Raw genomic sequence first — 23,108 nt, 5'->3', positions numbered from 1 at the left:
AATATGAGATGTAAACTAAAGATGTGTTCATTTCAGAAATTATAATCTGGTTCTCATGTACTAATTGAATACAAATGAATCTCTTCCCTTACTATACTTGAATTAGGAACCATTAATTCTAAACTCACAAGCATATATTTACAAAAAAAGTGCAGCTATGTAGTAGTGCAAAGAAGTAATAATAAAATATACATTATTTTATTTATTGCTACAGATTGAACCCACCTATTCATTCTATATGGATTCTAGATTTCTGTTCCAAAACTACGTGGGATAGCATAAACGTTTATAACATTTTTCAGTTTAAAAACGATACAACTAGGATTGGGTATGCTTGCAGGTAAATATTTTTCAAATTAGAGTACTTGGCCATGGAATGTACCATATTTTTCAGAGTATAAGACGCACTGGAGTATAAGACGCGCCAAAGTTTCGAAGAGGCAAATTTTTTTAAAAAGTTTTTGCACTCTGCAAACCTCCCAAAAATGGCCCGTTTTTCGCAAAAGTAGGCCAGGTTTTTTTTTTTCCAAAAAAGGGGCATGAATAGCCCTTAGGAGGTTTGTAGTGTGTTCCGGAGGGGGAGGAGGCAGTAAAAAATGGCCCATTTTTCACAAAAATGAGTCCATTTTTGTAAAAAAAAAGGGAGGGATTAGGAAGCTTATAGAGTGCTCCTGGAGGTTGAGGGGGCAATATTGAGCAAAATATGGCCCATTTTTTGCTTATTTCTGCCCTCCCCAGCCCCCAGGAGCTCTCTGAAAGCCTACTGCAAGCTATGCACAGCCATTTTGGTGAAGGGGGTGGGTTTTCAGGAGGCAAAAAAATGCTGTATTCAGTGTATAAGACAAACCCAGATTTTCAGCCTCTTTTTTGAAGGGAAAAGGTACATCTTATACTCCAAAAAATATGATACTTCTTGAGGTATTATGTGGATTGAAACATAATTGTCCACTGGATTTTATTATCCAAATGTTACAAGGCAGTACTGGCAGTTTATGTATTTACTTTCAATTAATTATTTTAGCCTGATTTAATAATGAATTATTTCAACTATGTATATTCATTATTGACTAAAATCATTGGTATTATTCAAAGGCCCACTTGTAATATTTGTAATGTGAACAATGTAATTAGAGACCAGGCAGGACAAAACATACTTTATTGTACTGCAACATCAAAACACATGAAGAGTACATCAAAGACCATGCCAATGACAGATCACCAGAGTAATAAAATAAAGGGGATATACTGAAATCAATATTAAAGACTATTCACTATACTATTTTAAGTATCTTTATTGAACTTAGCTGCAGCATACACATCTACTAGTACATCTTGTCCTTCTAAATTGCGTAATAGAAATTTTTAAAAGATCAAACTAAGAGGGATGGCAAAGTGCCACCTCTGGAGTGCAAAAAATATAATCACAATCCCATCCCTCTTCAGCCTGCTACTTATGTATGAGAGACATATTCAGAGAACATAATTCCTAAAGACACTTGCAATGGTCTCACTTCCTATCCCAGCCATTACCAGTGGGGTTAGGATGATTAAAAGTTATTACCAATATCTCACAAACTATAGCAGGGATGTCAAACTCCTGACCCGTGGGTTGGGTGCGTCACACACTGGCTACATCCGGTTTAGTGAAGGGGGAAAAAGTCCCGATACTTTATGTGACGCCACCATGACGACGTGAGTTTGATACACCTGAACTACAGAAATACTCTTTTATATTATTTGCTTAATGGTAGAACTTAACAAGTGCTTAGGAATCTATTGCAGTAAAGCACATTTCATGTGTGTCCTTATTTATGAAATATTTAGTACTGACAAGAAGAGTACAAAATTGTGATTAGTCCAATAAGATTCAGCTCGGGAATTTCCAAAAACATGCCACTGAGGGAAGGCCATGCCAGCAGCAACATTTGGGCACCCGTGACTAAAGAGAGTATATAGAAATATTTGCTCTGTTGAAGAATCAGTATTGCAACACAAATAACTTGCTAAAAGAAGCACCAGATCATTCACTTACAAGGTACAGCCTAATGAGCTTCCTATGCTGGTAAAAGCAGTAAAGGTCCAGCATCACAAAGGTAAGATGCATCTAAGATCTAAGCTTTGACATCAGAAGCAACATCTGAAAACAAGTTGTAAGCTATTTAAACAGGCATGAATTAAATGCCTGAATGTATACGTGCCCTTTTTCTTCATAATCAGGTTTAATGCAGAACTAAAGGTTAAGTGAAAAAAAGGGAATAAACTCCAAGCTTAAGAGTAAGTTTCTACTTAAGATCAACTAAGAAGGAAAAGGAATAAGATAACTTGCTCAATCCCCATAATTATCAACATACTTTTGAACCAATGCAATACAGTCATTTTTCAATATTTTAAGTTATGTTTGGAAAAATAGAGACATAGTTTTGTCCTATTTGCTTAAACAAGTAGTAGAACATCAGCCACATGGTAAAAGTGTTGCTTAGGTAAATGAGAAATGAGAACAACTTTGGGTTATACAAAGAAAGATAAGCATAGATTCCATTCTACCAATGAACCCCAACAAGAATATGAATCAGCGGCCAGCACAAACTGGACAAAACACTGAACCTTTTCAGCATTCTTCACAAGGTCAGACCTCTTCGTCAGCCAGTCAAGTAAGGTGGAAAATCTGGCTAAAAATGAAATAAAAACTGAGGACAAAATGGAAATAAATTAAAAGGCATAGCTAGACTAAAATTTCCTTATGATGTAACAGGTTTTACAAACTAAAATACAACTGATTTCTCTAATGAAAGAAATTTCCAAATTCCTTTTAGATGATTTGAAGCTTCAAATGCTTACATAGCTGAGACTGAAAAAGTGTTACAGCATCCAGATAACATTCTCTATGAATAGCAAGAAAGGGGTTAAAAAAAGAAAAATAATAAAGAAAAAGGAACATTCCATATGGAATTCTCTTTCCCTCTCTGTAAATTCCCCCTTTCCCTCTCTTTGTAGTTCATGAATCCAACGCAGATGCTAAGGTGACAGCGTATGTAAGTAAGGGTTGGTTTTTTTGTTGATTTTTCTTTTTTTAAGTTTCAACAAAGAAAGCCTGAAGACGAAGAGATTTCCATTCAGGAGTTATCAGACGGAACATGCTCCTCAAAACCTTCACTTTCTCGGACTAAAGCTCTTTCCAGGATAACACGGCCTTCCTTGTAGCGCTGGCTATCTTCGGTGGCAAATTCATATATCCACCCAAGTTTGCTGTTGCAGTTTTTGCAGCTCACATCACGAACCATATGACGACCAGTGAGCATAACTCGGTCTTGAACTTCACTGTACTGCAGATTTACTACCTAAAAAAAGTTAAAAGAAGAGAAGCATTTGATTGATTTATATCCCATATTTCATTTAGGCACTCAAGGCAACACTCTTTTGTCACCCTTCCCTAACAACTCTGTGAGGTAGGTTAGACTGGAAAAAATTACTGGCTGAAAGTTAGTGAGCTTCCATCGTCAAATAAGCTTAAATCTCGATCTTTCTACTAGTCAGACACCTTTTCCCATTGAATTATATTTTAGTCATATTACATTTGCAGTGACAACTTGCAATCATTAGAGAACTATGGAAAAGTTGATTTTCAACTTTTAATGTCAGTCCTTGACTACTTGGTATAAGCAGCACAATAGCTTTAATTGGAATTTTTTGCTCTGTTGATAAACACTGCTATAGTAACAATTCCACCAGCATTTTTTCTTCCCCTAATTACGTTCTCTATTTTGGACACAAAGTACTCTGAAAAATTAAGCAAGCCATACATTTTAAGGAGGTAGAATTTAGTCCATAGTAAGGTCTAGAAATGTCCAGCAAATCCTACACATATTATGTTTTACTTAAACAAATATAAGTAAATTAATGAACTTGGTCTATAAGTTATAGTTCGTTAGAACATAAATTAGCTACCACTTTATCTCCAATGTTTTACCCATTTACTATCAACATTCTCAGTAATTGAAAGTTAACTTTTTAACAAAAATCTATATTGTAGTAAATTTTACATCTGAAAAGAACCCTAAGTGACTGTTACTATCACATTGTTAGAACTCTTAAATGGACATTTCTGTTTCACCTAACCCAGAGATAGATTCCGACCGGTTTGGCCAAACTGGTAGTAGTATGGCGGCCTGGGTCACTGGAACTAGGCCTGCCACACCCCTGAACCAGTTACCCAGTCGTTGCCATTGCCATCTTGTTTTTGAGTTCTGTGCATGTGCAGAACAATTTTAATTGAACTGTGCATGCGCACACATGAGTGAACCGGCAGTAAAGCCAGCCAGAACCCACCCCTGACCCAACCATATACTGCAGGAATACTGAAATCATACTGCTAACTAATTTTAGATGTCTTTAACTAACCTTGTTAAATAAAAAGGCTCGTCCTGTAGCTCCTGTAAAACGGGTAGATATAAGCTCTGAGCGGTTGGTCAAAATTGTGTCACAATTTGCACAGGAGAATAGGCGAGTACCACCAATATGATCCAAGAAGATGCGGCCCATTTTAAAAATTATTAGAGCCCTAAAAAACAGGAGAAACAAATTGTATTAATGTTGAAAAGTCAAAGTAAAGCAAAATACATATGAGAATTATATTTTTAAAATGTTGACAGAGTGCGTAAATACTAGAAATAATTTTCATAAATATTCATTGTGGCTACTTAAAGGAAGATATCTCCACCTTCATGGAGATACAAAAATATCTATTAGAAGTTGTCCTCATATTCAAAAAGGAGAGAAAAATCAGATGATTTGCAAATAGCTCAGATAGCTCACAATCCATCTCCCTATGCTGCTTTACAAAAACCAAAAAGAAAGCAAGAAAAATCACTTCTTCATTACTTCTATTATTTATTGTATAAAATAATCAAGAGCACTGAATGCAGCCAGATTCTTTTTCCTCTCTTGAATAGCCATCTGCCCATCTGTACCACAAGACTGTGTAAGTCTACAATTCCATATAGGTTTGTTGTTTCTTTTAATAAAATGAAAGATGATGTTCCTCTCCGATAAACCCACTTGGACAGTCTCTCCATGCCATTAGCTTCAATGTTATTTGGGGTCTTCCAAGTTAGATCCCAAGCCTTATTCTGAACTCGGCTTGATCCGTCATAGTAATTTCATTCTGTGGTTTTGATTTTGACTCTAGCGGTCCCTTAATCATATTACTTCAGTATTATTACAAAATCTCCAACAATTCTTCATGAAATAATTTGTCTGTGACCTGTCCCTGGCCTGTTTGTCCTTACTCTCTTCAACTGATTCTATTGCCCAATCATTGCTTGAGGGACTCCATTTTGCTACTTTTCCCAAAAGCTGTGATTGAATAATGAGGCAGACAATGCTGCTCTGATCCCACAGGGTAATCTGATCCAGTATGTTTCTATACATTTCAGAATCCAATATTCCCTTCCTACCAAGATATCTTTATGTAAGCAAATTTTGGAAGGGAGTATCCCTAGAAATTCACTTTAGTAATGTTGCTGAATCTTTGCCTTAATCAGTACCAGAGCCTAACCAAGATTTTGAATTAAAATGTGTTTATCTCATCTCAGATGATCTATTTGAAATTGGCCCAATTTTAGGCTTTGCTTGATAGTGTGCAACCCTGGGAACTACTGCCCACAGAACTTGTTAGCAGCAACTTTTAAAAGTTGCAAAATGTAGCATTAAAATATTTTGAGCATTTAATAGACTACATATTAAAATACACATGTAACTTAAAATTATAGTCTTATACGAAAAGCTTTAATTTATGTGTATATGAAAAGAAAATATAATTGATACTTTAAAACATCAGAAGATTCTTTTGTTGTCCAAAGATAAAAGAACAATGGATTTAAATGAAAAGAACACAAGAACAGGAGGATACTTGCTGCAGAAACAAAATCTTCTTAGAATTTCTAAATAAAGACAAGTTGTCATGGGTAATTATAGTAGTCTATAGTGTTGTATTAGAAAATAATTGTATAAGACCATTAAATCTCCCTACGAACTTTCATGATTCGATGTACCAATATTACACTTATGGGAGATCAAACTGCAAGCCTTTGACTGGAAAGATCATAATTAGAAAGTAGCCCCAGATAAATCTGGGTAAATAGACCAGGATAGTCTATTTACTATACTTGGTATATATGCTACTTCTTATTTTTCCATGAGGATACACAAGAACAACATGGAATTAAAAGATGGAGGAAGGAGACCAGGAGGAAGGATATGGGGGAAAGTAACTTTAAACTGCCAGAATGAAGCCACCTTCTTGACTTTATCATTGGCCAAAAATAAATCATTATTGGTATGTGTTTCTGGTAGTAGCTGATATATCAGGAGATGGACCGAACTATTTATTGCTCCTCATTTACACAGTGTGCTGTTATCCATGAAGAGCTTCCACCTAAGCATATTGGTTTTACATTTAGGCACTCTAACTCTCAAATGAATTCATGGTTCTCCAAGTAGTATAAGGGGGGTCAGGGCCTTCAGCCATATCCTCCTTTAATGTTATTCCTTGCTCAGTGGTTTCCTTCCTTCATTTTTTAATTTGACTTTGTTCTTATGTATCCTCAAGAATGTTTGTTTTGCCATAAAGCTGTTCTTAGATTTAAGAACATGGGCTTTGGGCCCATGTCCATCCGTTCAGAAGATTTGAGGATCATTTTCTTGTTAGTTCTCTCGTAATCTGCTGCTACTTCTCTCCTGATCTTAGATGGGGCAATGCCAGCAAGAGGATAAATTTTGTCAATTGGTGTAGGTTTGAGACAACCTGTCACTAAGCATACTGCTTCATTGACAGCGATAACCATTTGTTACATAGGCTACTACTAAATTCCTAAGAACTAGATAAAACCAGCCACCTGCAACTGTCAGATGAAATATCTCACTGAGTACAAAGCATATAAGAGGTTTATTTAGAGAGATATGTGTACAAAAATAAATGTTAGAAAACAGTGCAGTATATAACACTTGGTTTCAGATTGCAAACATCATTCTTGAATGAATAAATCAAGCTGTAATCTAAAAATTATCACTGAAGGCCATCATATGGGAGCACAAAACCAAAAAAATACAGCATTTCAAAGGCATTCATTACAACATATACTGTTGTAATCTAGCTATATAATTGTATTTCAGATGAGAATGTAAAACTCAAATTTATAAATATTATCTAGTATACTATTCTAAAATGTTTTACACTGTAGACTTGTGGCCTACTTTCCATTGTCTTGTGAATACTTCCATCTAGATTCAAAGCTGACTATATTTCATAAATAGTTTTTACAGAGACCAGATGGGAAAGTTAACCCCCTTGCTCAGAAAATAAGAATATTCATTTAACAAACTACACTAGGGAAGGAACTTTGGTTTTGAGATGTCAAAATATGAAAAGACATGAAAATCATACTATGTTGTTATAATTGTTCTTTTTTACCCATTTTCAACAAAACAAGGAATATGGAAAAACCTAGCATACTCTTTCTTGTAGAATAATGTATAAAATTATTATTGATCTGATGTTTTAAAGGAAAATCACTTGCCCATTAGCATTTTTCAATTTATGTTTCATCCATATGATTATCTTATTATAAATTGAGGTTCAATGTATAACTGACTCCTTCCAACTTTATGGTTCTATTATCTTACAAATTAAACATAAAATGTCTCATATTTTAAAATTACAGTGGTTACAGATTGAAAAAATACTAAATATCTATTTTATTTTTGACGGGTTATATTAATTAGAAAATGAATTTAAAGATAACAAAAGGAGCCAGTTTATTGTTCCATGATCTGTATAAATTTGGTTAAAGAATTGAAGCTTAAGTAACTATGTTTTTGCCAGAACAGATAATACAGTCATCTGCAGTCAATTGGGAAAATTCACTGGATTGATATTAACAGTTCAAAGTTACTCATGCCCAAAGTATGAGCACAACCATTACTACAACTGGATTTTACCTACTTTATTAATCCCACCCACTCCAGAAGTCTATACAGACAATTTAAAATAACGATTTAACATCCTATCAGGCATGAAGACCTGATACTATAGGAAAGCCAAAAGTTAATTCAGATGCTTAAGGTTTATTTAATCCACTGACCATCTTCAGAGTATTTCAGGATATAACCCTCTCCTCACCATCATTCTTTCTCTGGATTTGTTAGGTTAATTTATTACCATATAGTTTCCCCACTGATATATTTATTAGCAAAGAAAAATAAATCTTAGGGTTATTTTGGAGAGGCACCCTTTTAAAAACATTTTAATCTACGTAGAAAATGGACTGAAGAAATCTATGTTTGTTTGATTCATGCAACATTTTAATTATAAAATAAATACAACTTCTTTATAATTAGTACAAAGAATTAAATGCAGTGGTATCAACATAGTAATTCACATTCCAGACTAGAAAATAATAAATTCTAGTCCTCCTTAAGGCATAAGAGTCAAATTGGTGAGTTTGGGCCAGTTACTCTTTTAGAAGGAAGTTGTTTGGGGATTGGTATACATTTTGTTATTCCTTAAACGAATGTGAAATAAGTACCTGAGTAATTTTAACACAATTCGAATACATTAAGACGCTATATGAAAAATCTACTTTACTGGATAAAATAGTACAGGTTCAGTTTTTTACAAAAGTGGACTACTGAATAAATCGAGCATGGTTAAAATCTGTCTGTCCCACCCAGCTAATGCCAACTCCTGGAAATAAAACGATCAGACATTTTGAACCAAAGAATTATTGCTAGACTTATTTCTCTAGTTACTAGAGAAAGAAAGAAGAAAAGAAAGAAGAAAAGAAAGAAAGAAAGAAAGAAAGAAAGAAAGAAAGAAAGAAAGAAAGAAAGAAAGAAAGAAATTGTTTCCCGACAGCATTTCCATCACATGAGCAGCTGTGCCACGAATCTTCACACCAATCACGAGAAAACACTGCAGGAGTTACTTCTGCCACTTCCGCCAGAAGAGCCAGAAACCCAAGACCCATCCAGGCAGCCTGAAATTTGGTCACGTGCCTCGCAGCCTCCAATCGGCAGGGATTCTGCCTACTTCCTTCACATGTGAGAATGAGGTGAACCCAGATGATTTGACAACACAAAAAAGAAACAGCTGACAAAGAGACCAGAGTAGGCCTCCTGTTGTTATCCCCACACAGCCAGATAGGAAGGAAAAGCCAAGCTTCTTTTGACACATCAGCAGTGATAGATTTAGAAAACTTTTACATTCAGGAACCTCTTTATAGCTATGGAAGACGAAGAATTTATACAAAATCTATATTCTGTCAGTGAAGTGGCTGTACTGGGAGAGAGAGAGAGAGAGAGAAAGGGAGGGGGGGGACAAGAGAATACTCAAAACAAACATTTAAACTAGCAGCATACCTCAGTAAGCGAACTGCAACAAGCCTAAGAATTTGTACCACTTTTCGGAATCAGTACATCGATGGACGGAAGGACAAAAACAAGCAGCACCAACGCAGAGCTTTCAAAGCCTTGCTCAGAATAAGGCGTAGGCGTGCAAACATAAATAAAACACTGGGAACACCCTCAACAGTTGTCCTTAGCTGGAGGAGGAGGAGGAAGCAATGGAGTGGAAAAACAGGAATGAAAGGACAAAAGCAACCCCCACAAGCTCTCTTTAGCCCCACCGTCGCGGGACAATCCGGGGGGCTCGCACTTTTAGTCCGTTTTGCCGCAGGAAAGCAATCCTCTTCTCTGCGGCGCCGGGACAAAAGGCAGCGGGGGGAGTTGCTGAGGCTCAGGGCAAGCAGCCCAACCGCGCGGCGGATCCAGGCTGAGACGGAGGGGGGGAGGAGAGGAAGCAGCCCTTTCGCTGTTGCGGCCGGAGGAGGAGAGGATGGAAGGGCGGCGGGCTGCTGGGGGAGGCAGCGGGCCGAGCCAGAGGGGAGGAAGGAGGGCGGGCGCGCGGCTCCATGCCATATTGGGTGTTATTGTGCCCTAAGTGAGTGTTATTGTGATAATGCGAGGGCGGGGCTAGCTGGGGGGGGTGGGTGTTTGGCTGCTGGGAAGGGCAGCGCGAGGGAGGAAGGGAGGGGGAGTAAACGGGAGGGAGGTTGGCGCTGTGTGTTTGTGTGTATGGGGGGAGGGGAGTTTGGGAGAAAGAAAACAAGGAAGAGGCGCACCGGAGTGCCCGTCGTCGAGCAAAAACAGCGAGTCCGGAGAGAGAAGGGGATGCGAGGGCCCCCGAGAGGCTCTGCAAGGCCCCGGGCGCGGCTCCTTCGGCCACTGGCCTCCCCCGCCACCCTCTCTTCCTCCAGCGCGTCTCCAGAGCCCCGCCGGAGTAGTAGCAACAGCAGCAGCAGAAGCAGCCATTACCTACTAAGAAGTGACCCTCGACTCCGCGGCAGCCTAGACCGAAAGGAAACAAGAGGCAGCCAAAGAGCCGCCTTGGTGCCGGCTACCTGCTTCGCCTCCCGAGGAAGCTCTTTCAACTCAGCCAGGAAGGTCCCACTCTCCGGCCCTGGCTTGGCTCCGCCCTCCCGGGAGAAGGCCCCTCCCTTCAACTGTGTCAGACGTGGCCATGCTAAGCGGAGGAGCGCCGTCTCCTCTGAGCGCGAGCCACGCCTCCCCCCCCCCCCCGCTGACGCGGCTCGAGCCTCGCACAAACATTGAGGCCACGTGGGGGAGGGAGGTTCCTTAAAGGGCCGGAAGTCTGAGAAATTCTCTGTTTTCTTTTCCTTATAGAGCAATATGACTGAATTCTGTCGCCCCAGGAAAGGAGGGAAGAAAAAGATCCATGATTCAGTACAGTGTTATTGTGGGAAAGGAAAATGAAGACATGAGGTCTTAATTAAGTGTGTTCATTCCTTCAGCAGAAAAGGCCTCAACAATGTAGGGCAATAGATATATGTACATGGATCGTTCCATTGTCTGCTTACAAAAACAATCTTGAATATTGTAGGCTTAATTGCAATAGACTGGAGACTTGCTGCTCTGAAAAAAAAAACATATTATGTCATTGTCTCAGAAGCTTTGTATGGCTATAGATAATTTTTTGTTGTTGTGAAGTCGTTTCCGACCCATAGACAACATTCCTCCAGGCCTTCCTGTCCTCCTCAGTCCATTTAAGCTCAGGCCTACTGCTTCGGTGATTCCATCCAGCCACCTCATTCTCTGTCCTCCCGTTCTTCTTTTGCCCTCAATCTTTCCCAGCATTAGGCTCTTCTCCAGTGAGTCTTTCCTTCTCATTAGGTGGCCAAAGTATTTGAGTTTCATCTTCAAGATCTGGCCTTCTGAAGAGCAGTCAGGCTTGATCTCCTCTAGGACTGACCGGTTTGATCGCCTTGCAGTCCAAGGGACTTGCAGGAGTCTTCTCCAGCACCAGAGTTCAAGTATATAATATCCATATAAATTGTAAATGTATAGGTAATGTAAATGGATGGGTACAGTGTATCTCATGAAACGAACAGATTAGTGGACACAACTACTTGCTAGCAATTGTTGGAAGTTAAATCCCACCTCTCTCCTAGAGAAATGAAATATTTTAGGAAATATTAAAAAGGCAGAATATTTCCCTAAAAAGAGAAGTAGAAACTCAAGAGAGGCAGAAACTCAATTGCCCCCACCTTTGTGAATGAGCCATTAAAGGCCTGAGCCAGTCTATTCTACATAAGAAAGGTGGGATTAACCCTCTATGATCTCACCACATTGCATCTAGGAAGAAACAATGCTCAACCAAACTTGGACTCAAAACACAGCCTGCAGAGTTGCCCCTGCATGGCCCTATGGAAGTCTGACAACCAATCAGAATACAAGCTCAAGTTCAAAGCCCAGATAGGGCATAAAACCAGGGACTTTCAACATCTCTGCCTTCTTTTCTTCTTCACCCAACATCTTGAAGCATGTGATCCCCCTTTTCTGTTCAGGAGCTCAATCTGTGTGATCCTGTCCACCCTTTAACCATCTTTCCAAAAGCCTCCATGTTTCCAGTGTCTTTTTCCCCACTTGGAACTGAACCCAGAAGGACATTTCTTCCAACACAAGCAAGTGATGTAGTTGAATTTCTGGAACGACTACATTGGTATTAGTGTTCAGAGGCTTTTCTGCACACAACAGCCTGCCTGGGAAAAGATTGCCAGTTATTGCATTTTCTGGAGTAGATACAACTCCTCTCTATCCATCTTTGTCATCTAAATAAACACAATCTGAAAATCAAAATGTGAACATATTGCAAGTACACCTACATTGATAGAATTTGTGTCCAAAGTAGCAACAAGACAAAGCTCATTGTTAGGTGGGTTGGATGTGAGGCCTAGAATTCTGCCACCGTTTTATAAAAATGGAATTGAGGATGCTTTGGAATAGCCAAATCTCCCACCCAAGCTTTTTTCATGGCCTGAATACATTAACAGATGAATACATATATGGGTCTTAAATGAAAATAAATATGTTCGTGTATAACTTTTTCTCAGGCCTTTAATTTTTAACAGATCCTGGCACAGCAGTAAAAAAAATAGGGTGTAAAATAAATTTGGGAATTGGAAGAAAAAAATTCCAGACATCAATGCCAAACAACTTCTGCATTGTTGCCAAGAATGCTAAGTCATCATGAATCCAACCTGACTACCAAATTAGAAATGTAATCATAAATGAATGGCTTATTTCTGAACAGATACTTTTACGTTCTTCTGACATAAAGGCCTGTGAACTTCTATAGCAGCTTTTCCCACCTCTGTGTAGCTATAATGTTCAGCTTTACAAGTATCTTGAATTTTATTTACTTTTATTTTTCAAATAATATTGAAGGAGTATATGAATCAATATTGGCTTATTTGTTTTTATTATGAATTGCTTATATTACTATATAATTGTTACTGATTAAACCAAAATTTGCTGTTTGCTTCTGATATGATATACTGCTAGAAATCTTTTATTAAGAATTAAGCTTTGTTATTAGTTTCTGTGTATATTATTGTATACTGCCAAAAATTAGTTATTTTCTAGCCTAGCAAATTGTAGCCTTAATACTGGATGACATTACTGCAAATGTTATCTCACTGCTGTGTATAGATTCTGTTCCTGGCTTCAAAGCTAGGCACATTCTTAAAAACATAGAAGAATTTGTTACATGGGAATATCAGGGGACATAGATAAGGAACCAAATTAGGGAGTTTTCCTGGCTCATAAATTCTTAAAGCATTCTGCCAAAAAACAACTTGGCAAAAGGGGGGGCTGCCACCCCCTACGCAAGGCTATAGGAATATTCCATAGATAAGGTAGACAGAGACAGGAGCTTGAACAAAAGAACACTTTAAAGATCACGTTGGTAATGAATCTTTGTTTCTGATTGGATACACTTTTGTTTTTATCTTCCTAAAATGTATATAATACCCTGAGCCACTCTTGCAAGGGGTGGCTATTCCTTACATACATTTATTTGTATGTTATGGATATAGTATTGTCACCCAGCTTTTGCTGTGGCCATAAATAAAAGCTGATATTTTTTGCAAACTTCATCTCAAGTCTCACCCTCTTTGGCATTTCAGTGGCTCGGGGAAACTGCTGGAACCTTACAATATGATTGATGGGCTTTCCGTCAGTCAGATGCAGTGGTCATCTGAAATCCAGACCCCATTTGAAAATATGACCATTAGAAATATGGGAAGTAAAACCAGTTATATTCCATTCATTATAACACAATGCCTCTCACACACAACATCTTAGAATGTTATATTCTCAATTGCAGACTGTTATAAAACTTGCATCCGAATAAAATATAATTTCAGTTCAGTTTCAGTACTAGTATTTATTCAGATTATTAAATTTATGGAATTTTAAAATTGAAAAATATATACATAAATTACAACTAGTCATAGATTATTACTGAATTACTAGTTACGTTGGTCAGATAAAACTATTTCTGAAAAATCTTTCAATACAAAAAGGTCTCCCATAGTTTTAAAACCACATGAAGCACACAAAGCAAAATCAAAAGCAATAACACTGTCAAGTCCCAGATATTTCTACAGGATGCTGGCATTTTGGCGGGAGGAAGTGGGGAGGAATGGAGTGATCTGTATATGAAGTTTCTGTTTCTGTTTCCTGCATTACTGGGCTAATCTCTATATGAAGTTTCTGTTTGTTTCCCTGCAATGATATAGTGTAGGAGGGATTTGGTTAGCTGATTTAAATAGCTGGTTTTAAGTGAGAAGCTTCCGTTCTTGCCTAGATCTCTCGTTATCACAAACCTTTCAATAAAAGCTCCTTTTGGAACAACTGGCGTTCAAGATTCCTGCTTTCTTGGGAAGATTGGAGAGGCAAGATCTTACAAACACCTTATAGTTGAAAGTCTGAACAGCAAGTATCTATAACAGTAATGGCTTTTTCTAGAGATGTGCCAAAATTGTGTGTACATGTGCTATCGTGCGTGCATATGTGCCCAACCCACCTGGCATGTGCATGCGACATCCCCCCCCCCCCCCGTGCATGTGCACCAGTGGTGGGATTCAGCCAGTTCACACCTATTCAGGAGAACCGGTTGTTAACTTCCTAAGCAGTTCGGAGAACCGGTTGTTGGAAGAAATCTTATTTTGTTTTTTTTCCACTTTGCAGGGCTAATCCTGTAAGGAAAGAAGGAAGGAAACTATTCTGGTGTTGTTTCTAGCCTAATCTTTATTGCCCTGCTTACAGAAACTGCCTCTCCGGATAACCCTTACATTGAAACAGCTAAGGCGAAGCACCCATCGATGTGAGCGATGTTGAGTTGGCCATGCCCACACGGTCACATGACCACCGAGCCCCACCTACCCAGCTGGTCATTAGGACAGACAACCGGTTGTTCAATTATTTGAATCCCACCACTGATGTGCACGTGACACTCCCCCCTCCCCTGCATGAGGGGAGAGTTTTTGCCCTCCCCAGGCTCTGGAGGCTTTCCTGAAATCTGGGGAATGTGAAAATTGCCCTCCCCCCCCCAAAGGCCCTCCAGAAGGCGGAAACAAATGGTTTCTGGTTGGCCCATTGGGCACATTTTTCGCCCTCCCCAGGCTTCAGGAAAGCCTCCGATTTCCCTGAATGAGAAATGGAGAAACATGTTTTTAGGCAGGAAACAGACTCACTCTTTTTTTTTTTTTTTTTTTTTTTAACAGAACTTTTTTTTTTTATTTTTCTTTAAAAAAAAACACAAATATGTCATCATTTGTCAATCATTAAAACATTGAAGTACAATTTTTTTTTGTGTGTATACCCCTCCCTCCCTCCACCCCCCCACCCCCCCTCCTCCTTCCCCCCCCCCCCGACTTCCCAGAACCCGTACACGGTATAGAATTTTAACTAACACAGTCTAAAATCTATTGAGAAAAAAGAAATAAAGAAATTAATAACATTCTAGATTGACCTTAGCTTCTTCTTACTGAACTAACTTTAAACAATTTAAATCATTTCTGATCTTAAGCATAGGCTAACTGGAATTTCTTAGTCCCGTATTTATTTTGTATATAGTCAATCCATTTTTTCCAGTCTCGTTTATATCTCTCATTTGAATGATCTTTGAGATATGCCGATATTTTAGCCATTTCAGCTAAGTTTGTTACTTTCAATGTCCATTCTTGAATTGTAGGCAAGTCTTCCTTCTTCCAATATTGCGCCACCAACAGTCTTGCTGCAGTTATCAGGTGCAGAGTCAAATTGGTCTCTACCACTGTAAAGTCAGTACATATACCTAGTAAAAATAACTGAGGACTAAACTTTATCCTTCTTTTAAAAACATTTTGCATGACCCACCATATTTTTATCCAAAATGCTTTAACCTTTTGGCAGGTCCACCATATATGATAATATGTAGCATCGAGAGAACCACATCTCCAACATTTAGGCTGTACATTCGGATACATAGAAGCCAACTTTTTAGGATCTAAATGCCATCTATAGAACATCTTGTAAAAATTTTCTCTCAGATTTTGAGCTTGTGTAAATTTCACATTTCTTACCCAGATTCTTTCCCATGTATCCAACATTATTGGTTCCTCAATATTTTGAGCCCATTTTATCATACAATCTTTAACTAATTCTGTTTCCGAATCCATCTGTATTAATACATTATATATCCTCTTTATATGCATTAAGCTTTGATCTCTTATTTGTTTAAACAGATTATCCTCAACTTGAATAAAACCAATTTTTTGATCTATTTTCCACCTAGCCTGTAATTGCCCATACTGGAACCATGTTTGAATTACCTTCTCCTCTTTTAATACCTCTAAAGATTTTAATTGTAATACCCCCCTTTCCGAGGTAAGAAGCTGTCTGTAAGTAAATCTGTCCTGTTTTTGTGCTGTATTCATATTTTCAATTGCATGTCTAGGAATTGCCCACATGGGTATCTTGTCATTTAATTTATATTGGTATTTCTTCCAAACCCGCAATAAAGCATTTCTTAAAATATGACTTTTAAAGTTCTTATCCAATTTTTTGTTGAATAACAGGTAAGCGTGCCAACCAAATACCAGATCGTGTCCCTCAATGTTCAATATTCTATCATTGGTTAAATGAATCCAATCACTAATTACAGATAATACCACTGCATCATAATATAGTTTTAAATTAGGTAGTTTCAGTCCTCCTCTCTCACGTACATCTTGCATTATTTTCATCTTTACCCTCGGCTTCTTTCCTGCCCACACAAATTTGTTGATACCCTTCTGCCATTCTAAAAGGTTCGCATCTTTTTTAAGTATAGGTAACATTTGGAAAAGAAATAAAAATTTTGGTAAAATGTTCATTTTCACTGCCGCTATCCTGCCCAGCAAAGATAAGTGCAATTTCTCCCATTTTTTCATCTCTGTCTGTATGCTATGCCAAAGTGGTTCATAATTATGCTTATATAACTTCCCATTTGAAGTTAAAATGTTAACTCCAAGATATTTGACTTTTTTAACTACCTCACATCCTAGCATCACTCCTAATTCTTCCTTTTGTTTAATATTCATATTTATAGCTAATGTTTTGGTTTTTCCTAAGTTTATTTTAAAGCCAGACACTTGACCATATTGATTAATCGTATTCATTAAAACCATACTGGATTCCTGCGGTTGTTCCAGTATTATGACCAAATCATCCGCAAAAGCGCGGACTCTATATTCTTGCTGCCTAATCTTGATCCCTTTTAAACCATCCAAGCCCCGTATTTTATTCAACAATACTTCCAAAGTTATAATAAACAATAATGGGGACAAAGGACAACCCTGTCTTGTACCTTTTCCAATTTGAATAGAGTCTGTTAAACTTCCATTGACTATGATTTGTGCTGTTTGCTGTTGGTATATTGCTTTAATTGACTGTAAAAAATTATCTCCTATCTGCATTTTTTGCAATATCTTCAACAGAAATTGCCAGTTAACTCGATCAAAGGCCTTCTCAGCATCCAAAAATATAAACGCAGCAGGGATCTGGTTGTTCTTTCCCAAATATTCTAATGCATTAATAATTAATCTGACATTACTTTTCATCTGTCTCCCTTGTATAAAACCTGTTTGGTCCGTATGTATCAATTGTTGAATGACCAACATTAACCTATTTGCTAATATTTTAGTAAAAATTTTATAATCTACATTCAGTAATGAAATGGGTCTATAATTTTTGGGTTGAGTAGTATCTTGATCTTCTTTGGGTATCAAAGATATAAACGCTGTCTTCCAAGATGGAGGGACTTTACCTTCCGTTTGAATCATATTAAATAATTCTCTAAGAGGTTCTACCATTTCTAACTGTAAGTTTTTATAGTAAACCGCTGTCAAGCCATCTGTACCTGGTGCTTTCCCTGGCTTTAATTGCTTAATTACCTGCAGGATTTCCCCCGAGGTTATTGGTTGATTCAATTTTTGCCTGTGTTCTTCTCTAACTGAAGGTATTTTCTCCTTGTCTAAATATTTGTCTATGTCTAAACCATTAATTTTATCCCCTTTATACAGTTCTGTAAAAAATTCCCAGAAAGCCTTTTGAATCTCTTCCTGTTGGAACACCTCCTTCCCTCTGTAAATCATTTTAGATATATTTCGAGTTTTCCTTTTTTTCCTAATCTGATAAGCTAACCATCTGCCAGGTTTGTTTGCATTACAAAAAGTATTGTGTTTTGCATATAATAAATTAGTAGCTACCTGGTCAGAGATCAACATGTCAAATTGAGATTTTAATATGTTAATAGTTTCCTTAACCTTTGTATCGTCTGGTTTCCTTGTTAACTCCAGCTCTTTTCTCTTAATTTCCTCTTCCAGTTCTGTTCGTTTTAACCCTTGCTTATTTCTATGTGTTTTATTTATATTCATCAAAACTCCTCTCATATACGCTTTGCTTGCATCCCATACAAATTCCATAGATATACCCTTATTCATATTCAAAACAAAATATTCAGATAGTAATTTTTTACAATCATTAATATAGTTTTCATATCTAAATAAATTTTCATTCAGTCTCCAAAACCTTCTTGCCTGCACTACCCTTCCCAACTCCATCCAAACTGGGTTATGGTCCGAAAGGACTCTAGCTGCAATCTTTGTTTTCTTGACCCTAGAAAGCAAATCATTAGTAGTTAGAATAAAATCAATCCTTGAAAGGGATTGATGCCTGTCCGAGAAGAAAGTGAAGTCATATTCCTCTGCATTTCTTTCTCGCCAGATATCTCTCAATTCAAAATCATCCACAATGTCAAAGAAGGATTTGGGTAACTTTGCTCGCATCTTGGTATTTAGGCGGGAAATCTTCTTATCTCTCTTAGTGTCTATCACTCCATTCCAGTCACCCAATAGTATACAGGAACTATAGTCCCACTGTACTAATTTAGCATGAAGATTTCTATAGAATCTATCTTGCTGTTGATTGGGTGCATAAATTCCCAAAAGTAATGTCTTTTTCCCTTCTAAGATCAAGTCTAAAGCAATATATCTTCCGAAGGGATCTGCTTCTATTAATTCAGCTTTCATATCTTTTCTTAAGTATACAACTATACCATTCTTCTTTTCCATAGCAGAAGCTGCAAAATGTTGACCAAGTTTTGAGTTGATCAGATATTTTTGATCAGTTGACTTGATATGAGTTTCTTGCAAACAAATTACATCGTTCTTAAACTGTTTAAGATAATGAAATATTTTCTTCCTCTTCTGTGGAGAGTTCAGTCCGTTGACATTCCATGTTAAAATCTTAGTTGTCATCTTTGGTTGGTTGAAGCATTTTTAGAGCTTCCTGCACGGCCTGTTTAACCTTAGGTTTAGCTCCTCCCACTGCTTCCAGATTTGTTGTTGTAGTTCCTTGATCGATGGCCGATAATTGTTGATACTGTTGCTTCTTAGCTTGTTTCTCCATACGTCTAGTAGTCATGCGGCTAGGTCTTGGTTCCATAGCACCTTGCACTTCTAGAGAAGAGAGATGCTCCATCTTGTCTGGTGGTTGTGTAGTTTGCTGTCTATCCTGTCCTTCTTGTGGTCTTTCTCTAGGTCCAGATGGTGCAGGGTGTCCAGCCTTCAATATATTATAATAAAAATCTCGGGCTTTCCATACAGAGTTGAGGCGGTACCTTTGCTTATCAAATGTAAATATGATGCCGAATGGTGCATCCCATCTATACTGTATCTGACGGTTTCTGAGTTCTTCGACCAAAAAAGCGTAGTCTCTTCTGGCTCTTAACATTTGAGGTGGTATCTCTTTCAAAACAGCCAGGTCTTGACCGCCAATTTGAAGCTTAGTGTTATAAGACGCTTGCAGTACCATATTTCTGAACTCTCTTGTAGTAAAATATATAACGATGTCTCGAGGAAGCTGCTTCTGCTTTGCCAGCCAGGAGTTAACGCGGTAAGCTTTGTCAATTTGCCAGCCTTGGTTGGTCCCTGGTCTTCCCATCAGGCGGTCAAAAGCTTCCGATAGGATCTGTTTCAGGTTCTCCTGTTTCTCCTCACGCAGCCCCCTTACTCTTAATGCAAGCTCCATTTGTCGGTACTGTATCATAATAATTTCTTTTTCAGCATTTTCCACTTTTTGTTCCACCACCTCTGTTTTCAATGTCAAGTTAGCATTGGCATCATTAAGAACCTCTAGAGTATCTTCCACTCCAGAAATATGTTCTGTTAATACAGTTACAAGACTCAGCATGTCGTCTCTAATTTTATCAACCTTAGCCTCAAATTTCTCATACAACTCCTGTTTAAGTCCTTTTATTTCACTTTTAATTTCACTTTTAATTTCTTCTTTCATTTCTTTTATTTCCTCTTTTCTCTCCTCTCTATTATCTCTAAATTTATCTTCCATTTTAATTGTCTGTGCATTAAGAGCCTCGCTTAGATTACTCAGAAAAAATTCTTTCGTTAATACATCCCCAGCAGGGGGCGTAGGAAGCGGAGGCTGCAGCTTTGTGCCAGGCACTGAGGGTGTACCCCTGGAAGTAGAGGGTGAAGACTTCAAGTTAATATTTGGTTTTGAGGCCATTTCAAAATTTGTCTGCCTGCAGTTAATAAAACTCTATCGCCTAAATATGCAGCTTTAAGTAAAGAGGCTTTTATTTTGAAGTTTAAGGCTTGGCAAAACTTTCAGTGAGTAAACATTGTAACAAGACCGTTCAACAGATTCATCACCATTTAACTTCCAAATAACAAAGTTAATGAAGGAGTAAAATTCTTCTATTGTGAAACCAAAACATTTGATAAGCTATCTCTTTTGTTTTGAATTCTTTTGAAGTCTTGTGAGGATTAGCAAAAAGTGTTCGTTATTACCGGAGAAACCAGCCTGCTCGGCGCCATTTTAAAAGCCTCTGAGTAAATAATTTTTCGGAGGAGAAAAAGAGAAGAAACTAAAATGTTGATAAGCAATTATTGTCCTCGCAGTAAACGGATTCAGCTCGTGATAAGATTAAATCAAACAAAACTTAGAGCAGAGTGGGAGAGACCTACTTTGTCCTGCACAAGGCAGTTTGAAGTTCCCAGCACGGACAGCCGTTCTGCCTTGGGCTCGCCCCCCTTTCCTTGCAAGCACAAAAGCTGCAAAAATCGAAGAGCATTTGCCAGCAAAACAGTTTCTTCTTTCCCTCTTGCCTGAAGGATAAGAAAACCTGATAAGACGTCAGATGGAAGATCCTCTAAACAGGTACGTAGCCAGGAATTCGGAGGCAGCTGATTTTTTGCTGCCTTCACCAGTAGGCTCCTCCCAGGAAGTCCGTCGAAACAGACTCACTCTTAATAGCCCCCACCATCCTCAATAGCCCACAGCAGATGTTCTGCACTTAAGAGTTAAAAAGATAGCTAGTTCTATTCATAGGCAAATGCCCTCACCCAAGATCCAACAAAGGTAGGATTAGCCCTCTACCCGTCTCACCACATGGCACCTCGGAAGATTACATCACCTAGCAAGGCTCAACCACGCCTGGGACTCAAGACAGCCTATAGAGTTGCCCCTGCATGGCTCCATGGGAGTCTGACAACCAATCAGAATACAAGCTGAAATTCAAAAGCCCAGGGAGGGTATAAAACTCAGGCATCTCTCCTCTTTTTTTTTCTTCACCCAACATCTTCAAGGTATGTGATCCTGTCCAGCATTAAAACCATCTTTCCAAACAGCCACCATGTTTCCAGTGTCTTTCTCCCTATTTGGAACTGAACCGAGAAGGACCTTTCTTTCAACAAGAACGAAGGGCTGGGCTCAGTACTTGAAATGGCCTTTGCTAACTCTGAATCTTCTTGGGCTTCTTGTAAGCAAAAGAAGTGAGATTTGACTGGAACTGTTTCTTAGAGAGAGAAAATTGTTGGCAGAAAACTGGTATGCTATTCTCGTTCAGGAGTCTAGAGTTGACAGTCTAGACAAAAAATCATTTTACTTCATTGCAGCAAAACCAGAACCTGAGAGCTTAATGGAAAACTCAGTAATACCACAGATTCAATCCCTGTAGCTTCCAATTGGGTTGAAATAAATTGTACTTTAAAATCCCATAGATTTAAGGCCTGTCCATTCTGCAGACAATATTTGCTCAATTATCTGTTTCAACCTTAGACAGCTTATTCACATTATTCCATATGTTTATTCTTATCACTAAAGGAGAATATTTGTAACTCAGGGTTGAAATGTGGGGTCTTTGGTGCTCTTTGAGCTTGGTTTTCTTGCAGATATTCCTTACCCAAACTAGGTAGCATCATCAGTGCTATCCCTGATGATGTTAGCACTGATGATGTTGCTTAGTTTGGGTAATAAAATGTCTTCAAGAAAAGAGCCAAACTCAGAGAGTACCAAGGAATGCCTCATTTATTCTTACATCAATTATTTCATCGTTAGCACTTATTGATAAATAATTTTGTTGTTTTCTTACTATTTTGAAAATGAACCAGATTTTTCCTTTGCTTGTAAGAGTTATTTCTTCCCAAGTGGCGTCATAAAACATGAGAAATGTGTGCTCTTTGTGACTACAAGCAAATGTAATTGGCTGGAGATAAAGTTGCATTTAACTGATATGACTGATCCTGGGTTATATTGTGCCTTTTGTGCTTAGTATACATAGAGAGATAAAGTGAAATCTCCAGCTAGACTGGAGGGAGAGATCAAGAGAGAGATTCTTGTAATATAGTTGATTAGCAATAAACTACTATTGAGACCAGAGGTTCTGATTGCTTTCGCCTGACAGATAATATGTTCTTTACTTTTTTGCCTAAATTGGAAGATAGAGATGAAAGTTAAGGTAATGCATTGCTCAGTAAATATAAAAACTAAATTGATTCTGCCTAGTATGGGATGATTTTCACAGATACCAATGAAAACTTTAAGAAACAGGGGGAGCAGCTGATGGGATATAAAAAGCACAGAGAACAATCTTATAACTGTAATATATAATTAAATTCTACATAATAGATTATTAGATTCTTATTTATGAATACATTCTGGCAATGAGTTGCTGAGGTTAGATTACCAGCAATGCAAGCTGGAAATCTCAGAAAAATCTCTTTAATTTTCCTGTCTTCTCCTTTCACCCCACCCCATCCCACCAGTTTCAGTTATTTTTATTGGTAGAGGTGAAAAATGCTATGAGTGGAGACTAAACCTTGCATAATAGCATTATTTGCATTTTAATAAAAACAATAAAATTTGTTCAT

General features: G+C 37.9%; 1 protein-coding gene across 4 annotated transcripts; it reads right to left on the bottom strand.

The window, feature by feature from the left end:
* Nucleotides 1–1,139: 1,139 nt before the first annotated feature.
* On the bottom strand, nt 1,140–10,536 carry YPEL5 (yippee like 5). Of its 4 annotated transcripts, none has more exons than XM_087717885.1 (3): nt 10,455–10,536; nt 4,399–4,558; nt 1,140–3,338 (listed from the first exon to the last, which is right to left on the bottom strand). In XM_087717885.1, the coding sequence occupies exons 2-3, from the start codon at nt 4,537–4,539 to the stop codon at nt 3,114–3,116; spliced, it is 366 nt and encodes a 121-aa protein (XP_087574011.1). In that variant the 5' UTR covers nt 4,540–4,558; nt 10,455–10,536; the 3' UTR covers nt 1,140–3,113. The 4 variants fall into 4 exon arrangements, with proteins under 4 accessions (XP_087574011.1, XP_013917987.1, XP_087574010.1 ...); XM_014062512.2 differs by having other exon boundaries at nt 10,369–10,528; XM_087717884.1 differs by having other exon boundaries at nt 10,452–10,476.
* Between the last annotated feature and the right edge of the window lie 12,572 nt (nt 10,537–23,108).

Source organism: Thamnophis sirtalis, unplaced genomic scaffold (genome assembly GCF_051295495.1).
Source record: "Thamnophis sirtalis isolate CommonGarterSnake01/CBP01778 unplaced genomic scaffold, rThaSir2_p1.2 scaffold_6, whole genome shotgun sequence".
NCBI lineage: Eukaryota > Metazoa > Chordata > Lepidosauria > Squamata > Natricidae > Thamnophis > Thamnophis sirtalis.
This window is presented reverse-complemented; position numbering and strand designations above follow the sequence as displayed.

Excerpts from the sequence above, each read along its gene's own strand:
- YPEL5 (XM_087717885.1), bottom strand. The coding sequence starts at position 4,539 with ATGGGCCGCATCTTCTTGGATCATATTGGTGGTACTCGCCTATTCTCC. Across the intron at positions 3,339-4,398 it reads GAGCCTTTTTATTTAACAAG|GTAGTAAATCTGCAGTACAG; the intron begins GTTAGTTAAAGA and ends AACTTTTTTTAG.